The following is a 12,428-nucleotide window of genomic DNA, read 5'->3' as shown; positions in this document are numbered from 1 at the left end:
GACACCGGTTATTGGGAACCTGGAACCATGGGAGTTGGGTCCTGCACCCTGGAAGACATGATACAGTCAAGGGCACTACACTGTCACAACAGAACTGCAGAAAAAGTTAAGAGTCTGAGACAAAATGTTATTTGAACTTCAGTTCGCTTGTTTTATTGATGCAAAGGTCCAAAAAAATTAAATCTGACGTGTCGGTCTTGACATATAGGCCTTCCTCAGAGATAGTCTATGATATAAATTTACAGAAAGGAAAACCAAATTATTACATATACAGAGAAATATATATATCATATACGTTATGGTATGAAAATACCATTCAAAAAGAAAAGAAAAGATAGACTAACATCAACAAGCTTATAGACACTGATACTTGATTCACATTGAAAAATTGAAAACAAAACACAATATATCATAATGATCCGTTTATGAAACAGTATGCTCTAGAGGAGGCTTAGGACACTCTATAGGGGGACCACCCTAAATGAGGTCATTACAGATACATAGGACATACCTATATGGTTGTGGAAGAAACAATATGCATTCAAGTAGCTACTCAAATATACGAGGTCTTCATGATATACACGAATGCCTAAAATAGATAGATGTACAAATAATAGGTCCGGCCACAAATGAAGAGATTTAGTAGAATGGAAGATGCAGGAAGCGTAATGAATGAAATGAAAGAACCTAAGGGGTTATAGAAAAATGGAGAAGAATAGAGTATGAGCAAAACGGGGTATGAAGAATAAAATAAGGGGGAGAAGGAAGGAGGAGCCATGAAAAAAAAGGAGAGGAAGAAACCAGACACAGGGGAAAGGAACATGGCGCTGTGAGGAAAGAAGAGAAAAAGAAGAAAATGAAAGAAAAAAGAAAAATGAAAAGGGGAAAGGAGGCACTACATTCCCCAGGTGAGTAGAAAGTAATGAAAATACATTTGTTAACATCAATGATATGGTAAGTTGCACACAGGTAATGTAAAAGTAATACTGGACTAGCGGAGTCCACTATGCGGTACTGTGAAAGGAAAGAAAGGTTTGTAGAGTATGACATTTATTGAGCTCTGTTGTACAGATATGGAAGACTGAGTATGACTATCATAAATGTGTACATACCTAGTAATAATGTATACAGTAGAGGCAAAACTGCCAATCAGACATATGCCTTTTGTCATCACAAAGTATCAGATGTCTGGACTGGTAACTTATGTAATCTATGGATATGAAAATCAGTCACTATGTTAATATAGCCCTCATAAGAAGGGTGAGCATATAGCTGAGGAAATCAGGACATACCACTTGGTAGGAGTACTATATAAAGAATCTGAGATCAGGCAAGTACCCAAAGGGTGTATGAAACCTAATGTTATGGTCTGTGAATACATAAAAGCATGATCATGTAAATCTATGTCTCAGAGAGTATAATCACAGAAAGAAAAACATGATATGTTAAATAACAAACCTTAATCCTTTTTGGATAATAAGGCCAGACAGTTTTGTAACAGGAGATAATGTTACTGGAGGGATGAGATAAACTCCTAAGAGGAAAATGTAGAGAACATAATGAAAAAACAAAGACAAATCCCATAGGGGATTGTAGCCAGTATGAAAGAAGTAGAACAGTCTGTACCTTGTAATGGAGAAACTCCTGTGTGATGGTCAGTACCCGTGTGAATTTTTGCAGTGCACATAGAAGTGAGGGGTGAGACCTATTTAAAGGTGCCTAATTGATTCAGTGAATCTATCCAACTAGGAACACCTGTCAGTAAAACACAGGGCCAGACCGTGGCACATACAAGTTATGTTGCTCAGTTAAATTTTAATACATTTTCAACATAAAAGTGTGGGTCAATTATTATTCAACCCCTAGGTTTAATATTTTGTGGAATAACCCTTGTTTGCGATTACAACTAATAATCGTCTTTTATAAGACCTGATCAGGCCGGCACAGGTCTCTGGAGTTATCTTGGTCCACTCCTCCATGCAGATCTTCTCCAAGTTATCTAGGTTCTTTGGGTGTCTCATGTGGACTTTAATCTTGAGCACCTTCCACAAGTTTTCAATTGGGTTAAGGTCAGGAGACTGACTAGGCCACTGCAACACCTTGATTTTTTCCCTCTTGAACCAGGCCTTGGTTTTCTAGGCTGTGTGCTTTGGGTCGTTGTCTTGTTGGAAGATGAAATGACGACCCATCTTAAGATCCTTGATGGAGGAGCGGAGGTTCTTGGCCAAAATCTCCAGGTAGGCCGTGCTATCCATCTTCCCATGGATGCGGACCAGATGGCCAGGCCCCTTGGCTGAGAAACAGCCCCACAGCATGATGCTGCCACCACCATGCTTGACTGTAGGGATGGTATTCTTGGGGTCGTATGCAGTGCCATCCAGTCTCCAAACGTCACGTGTGTGGTTGGCACCAAAGATCTCGATCTTGGTCTCATCAGACCAGAGAACCTTGAACCAGTCTGTCTCAGAGTCCTCCAAGTGATCATGAGCAAACTGTAGACGAGCCTTGACATGACGCTTTGAAAGTAAAGGTACCTTACGGGCTCGTCTGGAACGGAGACCATTGCGGTGGAGTACGTTACTTATGGTATTGACTGAAACCAATGTCCCCACTGCCATGAGATCTTCCCGGAGCTCCTTCCTTGTTGTCCTTGGGTTAGCCTTGACTCTTCAGACAAGCCTGGCCTCGGCACGGATGGAAACTTTCAAAGGCTGCCCAGGCCGTGGAAGGCTAACAGTAGTTCCATAAGCCTTCCACTTCCGGATGATGCTCCCAACAGTGGAGACAGGTAGGCCCAACTCCTTGGAAAGGGTTTTGTACCCCTTGCCAGCCTTGTGACCCTCCACGATCTTGTCTCTGATGGCCTTGGAATGCTCCTTTGTCTTTCCCATGTTGACCAAGTATGAGTGCTGTTCACAAGTTTGGGGAGGGTCTTAATTAGTCAGAAAAGGCTGGAAAAACAGATAATTAATCCAAATATGTGAAGCTCATTGTTCTTTGTGCCTGAAATACTTCTTAATACTTTAGGGGAACCAAACAGAATTGTTGTGGTTTGAGGGGTTGAATAATAAATGACCCTCTGAATAAACTTTTCACAATTTAAAAAAAAAATAAAAAAAGAAATAACATTCTTTTTTGCTGCAGTGCATTTCACACTCCCAGGCTGATCTACAGTCCAAATGTCACAATGCCAAGTTAATTCCGAATGTGTAAACCTGCTAAATCTGCAGGGGGTTGAATGCTACTTGTAGGCACTGTATATATATATTATATTATATATATCTTCATTATAATTTTCTATTAGAACAAAAATGCTTCATCTAATATAATGAACAATATACCTTATCCCCTTGCATGGGGATGGTTTGAAACAAAACAAATGGATCACATCAGATGTTCCTATGAAGAAGGAATGGATCATAGATGCAAAGAGTTATTTGTAACATTAACGTTTATTATTAGAATCTACAGAAACTAAAGACGTTTGTTCAGACAACGAGATTGTATATATAAAGAAACTATAATGAATGGCAGATAACAGAGATTGGGAAGTACAAAAAAAAGGAGGAAATGTTGAGCATTATTTTGCGAGCCAGCTGGAGGGGTTTGCAATGCGCTTATCAATATTGTGAATATATAAATATAAAACAATGTGATATATTTAATCCTAATGTTGTATTGTTCTTCAGGTAACCGATATCTATTAGTAATTGCATATATTTTAATTCTAATTTAAATTCTAACTTGCTTTCCTTTCTCATTTACTCATTTATCATTACTTTGACTGTCTCTGTTATGTTTTTTCTTCTACAGTTTGTAAACCTATTTGATTTATCCCCTGTGTGAGTTCTCTGATGGACAACTACTTCCGATTTTTGATTAAAACATTTTCCACATTCTAAACATGAAAATGGCTTTTCTCCTGTGTGAATTCTCTGGTGTTTAACAAGACCTGATTTATCTACAAAACATTTCCCACATTCTGAACATGCAAATGGCTTCTCCCCTGTGTGAGTTCTCTGATGGACAACTAAACCTGATTTCTGATTAAAACATTTTCCACATTCTGAACATGAAAAGGGCTTCTCCCCTGTGTGAAGTTTCTGATGTCTAAAAAAATTTGATTTATTTGCAAAACATTTCCCACATTCTGAACATGAAAAGGGTTTCTCTCCTGAGTGAAGTTTCTGATGTCTAACAAAATTTGATTTATCTGCAAAACATGAAAAAGCCTGTTCTTCTGTGTGAGTTCTCTGATGAACAAATAAACTTGAATTTTGCTTAAAACATTTTCCACATTTTGAACATGAAAAAGGTTTCTCCCCTGTGTGACTTCTCTGATGGACAAATAAACTTGGTTTTTGATTAAAACTTTTCCCACATTCTGAACATGAAAAAGGTTTCTCCCCTGTGTGACTTCTCTGATGGACAACTAATTTTGATTTCCGATTAAAACATTTCCCACAATGTAAACATAAATAGGGCTTCTCTCCTGTGTGAATTCTCTGGTGTCTAACAAAATTTGATTTATCTGCAAAACATTTTCCACAATCTGAACATGAAAAAGGTTTCTCTCCTGTATGAGTTCTCTGGTGTTTAACAAGACTTGATTTATCTGCAAAACATTTACCACATTCTGAACATGAAAATGGCTTCTCCTCTATGTGTATATTCTGATGGATAACTAAGTTTGATTTTAGATTAAAACATTTCCCACACACTGAACATGAATATGGCTTCTCCCCTGTATGAACTCTCTCATGTCTAACAAGGTCTGATATTCGGTTAAAATATTTCCCACACTGTGCACAAGAAAATCTTTTGTTCATGTGAATTTTTTTAAGAGTAACCAAAGACATTTTGAGGGACAAACATTTTCTATATTCTGCACTGGAAAATGGCTTCTTTGCTTTAAAACCAGGGTGATTTTTAATGCCTCTTTTGTGACATTTATCTTTCTTAACAGTCTGTGGTGAATCAGAAGATAGGACCTGTTTAAAAGGATCAGATGATAGATCTTTGCTGTGAAGGGATGATGGGATATCTGGAGTAATAGCATTCACTTCAGTTATATCTTGTGTGATATCAATGTCATCTGATTTAAAAATTGTAGATATCAGTTGTCCCTCTGATCTCCTGCTACAGTCACCTGCTAAGAATAAAAATTATTATTTTTGAGTAAAATATCCTTAAAAAATATATTTTTATAACATTTCTAAAATATCCATAGAAATTACAAGGTATGGAGAAAAATTCTGCTGACAATCTAACAATAAACCTCAGAGTACGAATATGTAGAGTAGGATGTTTGACCCTGTTTGTTCAAATCTACCATCCAAATGCTGAAATAATTAGTTACAAAAAAACGTTACATAGGTAAGCATGAAACCAATAAAAATTTACCCAATCGGTAAATAAGTGTTGTAAAAACAAATTTATTTTCATCATTTAAATAGAAATTACTTACAGCAAAGATGGAACTGCAGCTGTACATACCTAGGCCAAAACCTACTACTCCAGCAGGATACAGCTAAGCCCCCACTAGGTGGAGGCATCAGAGGTGCAGGAGGAGCAAATCACACGCTTCCAAAATATGGAGGGGTGATAGCTGGATGGTAAAACTGCACACTGATGGCTTGCATAGAGCACTGTTTACACTTGAAGATGCACAGTCACAAACCTGCAGCCTATTAGGCGACCTCATATTTTTTTGTACAGGATACAGCCAGGCCCCATTTTTGTTAGGCCTTGCATATTAGAGTTTTGGCCCTGTATGATGCACAGATGGAGTATGGCTTGGCAGCCCGCCTGATCTAATAGTATGGGTGTCACCTAATAGGCTGCGGGCTTGTGACTGTACATCTGCATGTGTGAACAGCGCTCTATGCAAGCCATCAGTGTGCAGTTTTACCATCCAGCAATCGCCCCTCCACATTTTGGAAGTGTGTGTGTGATTTGTTCCTCCTGCACCTGTGATTGATCTATCAATTATTGAGTTAAATGATTTAAAAAAAGCCTCGTGGGGTCGCTCTTTTTTTGATACACAGCTAAGAGCTAATAAAAAATAGTGTTACAGCGGCGCAGAGACTGATAAGTATAACGCGCCTGCTCTAATCACCCTACCCCTTTCTATAATTAAACATTTTTATTGATCTTCACAGCAACCAAAGTTTAGCGCAATCAAAAAGTACAAATGTTAAAACACAGCATTACAACTCAAGTGCCACAACATGAGTAAAAAAATATAAAGTCCAATCAAAAAAGACCCCCTACCCCTTTCTACCACCATTTTAAAGCGCATGATTCAGGTCCCCATGGACTTATATGCGGACCAGCGTCTGGCCAGATAGCCAAGATCAACTCCAGGCTGGAACCGTTTTTTCTTTTAAAAATATGATTCGACTCGCTGATCCCGGTTATCTGGGGGTCCTCTCATCACTGGTCACCAGTTTTTTAACTTCTAAACCCTGCCCATCACCTTTCACATTATGTGAATGGGGTTCCTGAAACCTCTTTATATCCTCAAGGCTGCTTTACACCAGACAATCTATCGTGCGATAGATCGTCGGGGTCACAGCTTTTGTGACGCACATCCGGCATCGCTGGCGATGCCGGCCTGTGTGACACCTCCTAGCGAAGCAGTATCGCTCACAAATCGTGAGTCGTGTACTGCTCGCTAGGTTCCATAATATCGTTTAATTTAGTTGTTCATCGTTTCCGGGGTAGCACACGTCGCTCCGTGTGACACCTCGGGAACGATGAACAGCAGCTCACCTGCGTCACGTGGCCGCCGCCGGCTATGTGAAGGAAGGAGGTGGGCAGGATGTTTACGTCCCGCTCATCTCCGCCCCTCCGCTTCCATTGGCCGGCGGTCTTGTGACGTCGCTGTGACGCCAAACGTCCCTCCCACTCCAGGAAGTGTACGTTCGCCGCCCACAGCGTGGTCGCACGAGAGGTAAGTACGTGTGACGGGGGCTACTGACTTTGTGCGACACGGGCAGCGATTTGCCAGTGACGCAAAAAGGACGGGGGCGGGTACGATCGATTGTGAAATTGCACTATCAGTCGTACCGTGTACATCAGCCTTCACACGTGCCCCTGCATACCTCAGAGACAGAGTTTTATACTTGTCCTGCGCTGTTTGTAAATTGTAAACTCTAGTCAGATGGGTGCTTCCACATTTCGACCAGCAACGCCATGCTCCCTTCAAATGTCACATCTTCTAATTGCCAAGTAAGTGACTGACTTCTCTACACCATCCACATGGTGCCCGAAGTCTCGCACCTGAGCAGTGGAATAAACAGCCAGTGATTACAATATACAAGTGCAAGATTTCGAGCACTGGGTGCCTGATGTAGAGACCGAAGTCTGGTGCCTGAGTAGTGGAATCCGAGACCTACGCAGGTGTACCTCACTGTGCCCTATTGAACAGCCAACGATTACACTGCACACATGCGAGACTTTAGGCACTGTGTGGATGACGTAGAGATATCATCCACTTAGTTGTAATTAGAAAAGAAGGGAATTTTGTTTACTTACCGTAAATTCCTTTTCTTCTAGCTCCAATTGGGAGACCCAGACAATTGGGTGTATAGCTACTGCCTCCGGAGGCCACACAAAGTATTACACTTAAAAGTGTAAGGCCCCTCCCCTTCTGGCTATACACCCCCCCGTGGGATCACGGGCTCCTCAGTTTTAGTGCAAAAGCAAGAAGGAGGAAAGCCAATAACTGTTTTAAATACAAATTCAACCCGAGAAACAGCCTCGGAGAACTGAACTGTTCAACATGAACAACATGTGCACCCGAAAAAAACAAACTTCCTAAGAAAACAGGGCGGGTGCTGGGTCTCCCAATTGGAGCTAGAAGAAAAGGAATTTACGGTAAGTAAACAAAATTCCCTTCTTCTTTGTCGCTCCTAATTGGGAGACCCAGACAATTGGGACGTCCAAAAGCAGTCCCTGGGTGGGTAAAAGAATACCTCGTGATAGGGCCGTCAAACAGCCCTTTCCTACAGGTGAGCCACCGCCGCCTGAAGGACTTGTCTACCTAGGCCGGCATCCGCCGAAGCGTAGGTATGCACCTGATAATGCTTGGTAAAAGTGTGCAGACTCGACCAGGTAGCCGCCTGGCACACCTGCTGAGCCGTAGCCTGGTGCCGTAATGCCCAGGACGCACCCTCGGCTCTGGTAGAATGGGCCTTCAGTCCTGATGGAATCGGAAGCCCAGCCGAACGGTAGGTGTGAAGAATTGGTTCCTTGATCCACCGCGCAAGGGTGGATTTGGAAGCTTGCGACCCTTTACGCTGACCAGCGACAAGGACAAAGAGTGCATCCGAGCGGCGCAGAGACGCCGTGCGGGAAATGTAGATCCTGAGTGCTCTCACCAGATCCAATAAATGCAAACCCTTTTCAAATTGGTGAACTGGATGCGGACACAAAGACGGTAAAGTGATATCTTGATTGAGATGAAAGGAAGATACCACCTTGGGAAGAAATTCTGGAATTGGACGCAGAACTACCTTGTCCTGGTGAAACACCAGGAATGGAGATCTGCATGATAACGCCGCCAGCTCGGACACTCTCCGAAGAGACGTGACCGCCACTAGAAAGGCCACTTTCTGTGAAAGACGAGAAAGGGAAACCTCCTTCATAGGCTCGAAAGGCGGCTTCTGGAGAGCAATTAGAACCTTGTTCAGGTCCCAGTACTCCAACGGCCGCTTGTAAGGGGGGACGATATGACAAACCCCTTGCAGGAACGTGCGTACCTGAGGAAGTCGCGCCAGGCGTTTCTGAAAAAATACGGATAGCGCGGAGACTTGACCTTTAAGGGAGCCAAGCGACAAACCTTTTTCCAACCCAGACTGCAGGAAGGAAAGAAAAGTAGGCAATGCAAAAGGCCAGGGAGAAACTCCCTGAGCAGAGCACCAAGATAGGAATATCCTCCACGTCCTGTGGTAGATCTTGGCGGAGGATGGCTTCCTAGCCTGTCTCATGGTGGCAACCACTTCATGAGATAAACCTGAGGCCGCTAGGATCCAGGACTCAATGGCCACACAGTCAGGTTCAGGGCCGCAGAATTCAGATGGAAAAATGGCCCTTGAGACAGCAAGTCTGGACGGTCTGGTAGTGCCCACGGATGGCCTACCGTGAGGTGCCACAGATCCGGGTACCACGACCTCCTTGGCCAGTCTGGAGCGACGAGAATGGCGCGGCGGCAGTCGGACCTGATTTTGCGGAGCACTCTGGGCAACAATGCCAGAGGTGGGAACACATACGGTAGCCGGAACTGCGACCAATCTTGAACTAAGGCGTCTGCCGCCAGAGCTCGGTGATCGTGAGACCGTGCCATGAAAACCGGGACTTTGTTGTTGTGCCGTGACGCCATCAGGTCGACGTCCGGCATCCCCCAGCGGCGACAGATCTCCTGAAACACGTCCGGGTGAAGGGACCATTCCCCTGCGTCCATGCCCTGGCGACTGAGAAAGTCTGCTTCCCAGTTTTCTACGCCTGGGATGTGAACTGCGGATATGGTGGATGCCGTGTCTTCCACCCACGTCAGAATCCGCCGGACTTCCTGGAAGGCTTGCCGACTGCGTGTTCCCCCTTGGTGGTTGATGTATGCCACCGCTGTGGAGTTGTCCGACTGAATTCGGATCTGCTTGCCTCCCAGCCACTGTTGGAAGGCTTGTAGGGCAAGATAGACTGCTCTGATTTCCAGAACATTGATCTGAAGGGTGGACTCTTTCCGAGTCCACGTACCTTGAGCCCTGTGGTGGAGAAACACTGCTCCCCACCCTGATAGACTCGCATCTGTCGTGACCACCGCCCAGGATGGGGGTAGGAACGACTTTCCTTTTGACAATGAGGTGGGAAGAAGCCACCACCGGAGAGATTCCTTGGCTGCCTGAGAGAGGGAGACCTCCCTGTCGAGGGACGTCGACTTCCCGTCCCATTGGCGGAGAATGTCCCATTGTAATGGACGCAGATGAAACTGCGCAAAAGGAACTGCTTCCATTGCTGCTACCATCTTCCCTAGGAAGTGCATGAGGCGCCTCAAGGGGTGCGACTGGCCCTGCAGGAGAGATTGCACCCCTGTCTGTAGCGAGCACTGTTTGTCCAGTGGAAGTTTCACTATCGCTGAGAGAGTATGAAACTCCATGCCAAGATATATTAGTGATTGGGTCGGGGTTAGATTTGACTTTGAAAAGTTGATGATCCACCCGAAACTCTGGAGAGTCTTCAGTGCCACGTTCAGGCTGTGTTGGCATGCCTCTTGAGAGGGTGCCTTGATAAGTAGATCGTCTAAATACGGGATCACAGAGTGACCTTGCGAGTGCAGGACTGCTACTACTGCTGCCATGACCTTGGTGAAGACCCGAGGGGCTGTCGCCAGCCCGAAAGGTAGAGCTACGAACTGCAGGTGTTCGCTTCCTATAACGAAGCGTAGAAAACGCTGATGCTCTGGCGCAATCGGCACGTGGAGATAAGCATCCTTGATGTCTATTGATGCTAGGAAATCTCCTTGAGACATTGAGGCGATAACGGAGCGGAGAGATTCCATCCGGAACCTCCTGGTTTTTACGTGTTTGTTGAGCAGCTTTAGATCCAGGACGGGACGGAACGACCCGTCTTTCTTTGGCACCACAAACAAATTGGAGTAAAAACCGTGGCCTTGTTCCTGAAGAGGAACGGAAGTCACCACTCCTTCCGCCTTTAGGGCGGACACCGCTTGCAGCAGAGCATCGGCTCGGTCGGGCGGTGGAGAAGTTCTGAAGAAACGAGTTGGAGGACGAGAGCTGAACTCTATCCTGTACCCGTGAGACAGAATGTCTCTCACCCAACGGTCTTTGACCTGTGACAGCCAAATGTCGCCAAAGCGGGAGAGCCTGCCACCGACCGAGGATGCGGAGAGAGGAGACTGAAAGTCATGAGGAAGCCGTCTTGGTAACGGTTCTTCCGGCTGGCTTTTTTGGGCGTGATTGAGTCCGCCAAGAATCTGAGCTCCTCTGATCCTTTTGAGTCCTTTTGGACGAGTAGAATTGGGACCTGCCTGAGCCTCGAAAGGACCGAAAACCAGACTGTCCCCTCCTCTGTTGGGGTTTGTTTTGTCTGGGTTGCGGTAAGGATGAATCCTTACCCTTGGAGTGTTTAATGATTTCATCCAAACGCTCACCAAACAATCGGTCACGAGAAAAAGGCAAACTGGTTAAGCACTTCTTGGAAGAAGAATCTGCCTTCCATTCTCTCAACCACAGGGCTCTGCGTAAAACCACGGAGTTGGCTGACGCCACCGCCGTACGGCTCGTAGAGTCTAGGACAGCATTAATCGCGTAAGACGCGAATGCAGACATTTGAGAGGTCAATGGTGCCACCTGCGGAGCAGATGTACGTGTGACCGTGTCGACCTGTGTAAGGCCAGCTGAAATAGCTTGGAGTGCCCATACGGCTGCGAATGCTGGCGCCAACGACGCTCCAATAGCTTCATAGATGGATTTTAACCAGAGCTCCATCTGTCTGTCAGTGGCATCTTTAAGTGCTGCCCCATCTTCCACTGCAACTAGAGATCTGGCTGCAAGCCTGGAGATTGGAGGGTCCACCTTGGGACACTGTGTCCAGCCCTTGACCATGTCAGGGGGAAAAGGATAGCGCGTATCTTTAAGCCGTTTGGAGAAACGCTTATCTGGATAAGCGTGGTGTTTCTGGATTGCGTCTCTAAAGTCAGAGTGGTCCAGAAAAGTGCTTAATTTACGCTTGGGATACCTGAAATGGAATTTCTCCTGCTGTGAAGCTGCCTCCTCCGCAGGAGGAGCTGGTGGAGAAATATCTAACATCTTATTGATGGACGCTATAAGATCATTCACTATGGCGTCACCATCCGGGGTATCTAGATTGAGAGCGGCCCCAGTATCAGAATCCTGATCAGTTACATCCGCCTCATCACACAGAGAGTCGTCCCGCTGGGACCCTGACCAGTGTGATGAAGTTGAGGGTCGCTCATAGCGAGCCCGCTTAGGTTGTCTGGGACTGTCGTCCGAGTCAGAGCCGTCACCCTGGGGTGCATGTGACACCCCCGGAGCTAGGAAGTGTTCCAGCTGAGGGGGACCAGGGGGCAATGAATCAACAGTGCCCATGGTCTGAGTTACTGGTCTAGACTGCAATGTTTCAAGAATTTTAGACATAGTCATAGACAATCTGTCAGCAAAAGCTGCAAACTCCGTCCCTGTCACCTGGACAGCATTCACAGGTGGTTCTCCCTGAGTCACCTCTAGCAGAGGCCCCGGCTGAGCACTTGCCACAGGGGCCGAGCACTGCACACAATGGGGGTTAGTGGAACCTGCCGGTAGAGCAGCCCCACATGCGGTACAGGCAGCATATAAAGTCCGTGCCTTGGCACTTTTGCTTTTTGCGGACGACATGCTGTTGTCTCC

General features: G+C 45.3%; 1 protein-coding gene across 1 annotated transcript in view; it reads right to left on the bottom strand.

The window, feature by feature from the left end:
- The window catches only part of LOC142312918 (uncharacterized), a 268,596-nt gene that overhangs the window by 106,386 nt on the left and 149,782 nt on the right, over positions 1 to 12,428 (bottom strand). Inside the window, 1 exon segment of the mRNA XM_075351907.1 lies at positions 3,780 to 5,152. Coding sequence (XP_075208022.1) covers positions 3,780 to 5,152 — 1,373 coding nt within the window.

Source organism: Anomaloglossus baeobatrachus, chromosome 5 (genome assembly GCF_048569485.1).
Source record: "Anomaloglossus baeobatrachus isolate aAnoBae1 chromosome 5, aAnoBae1.hap1, whole genome shotgun sequence".
Taxonomy (NCBI): domain Eukaryota; kingdom Metazoa; phylum Chordata; class Amphibia; order Anura; family Aromobatidae; genus Anomaloglossus; species Anomaloglossus baeobatrachus.
The sequence above is the reverse complement of the archived record's forward strand: the minus strand, read 5'-3'. Positions and strand labels throughout refer to the sequence as shown.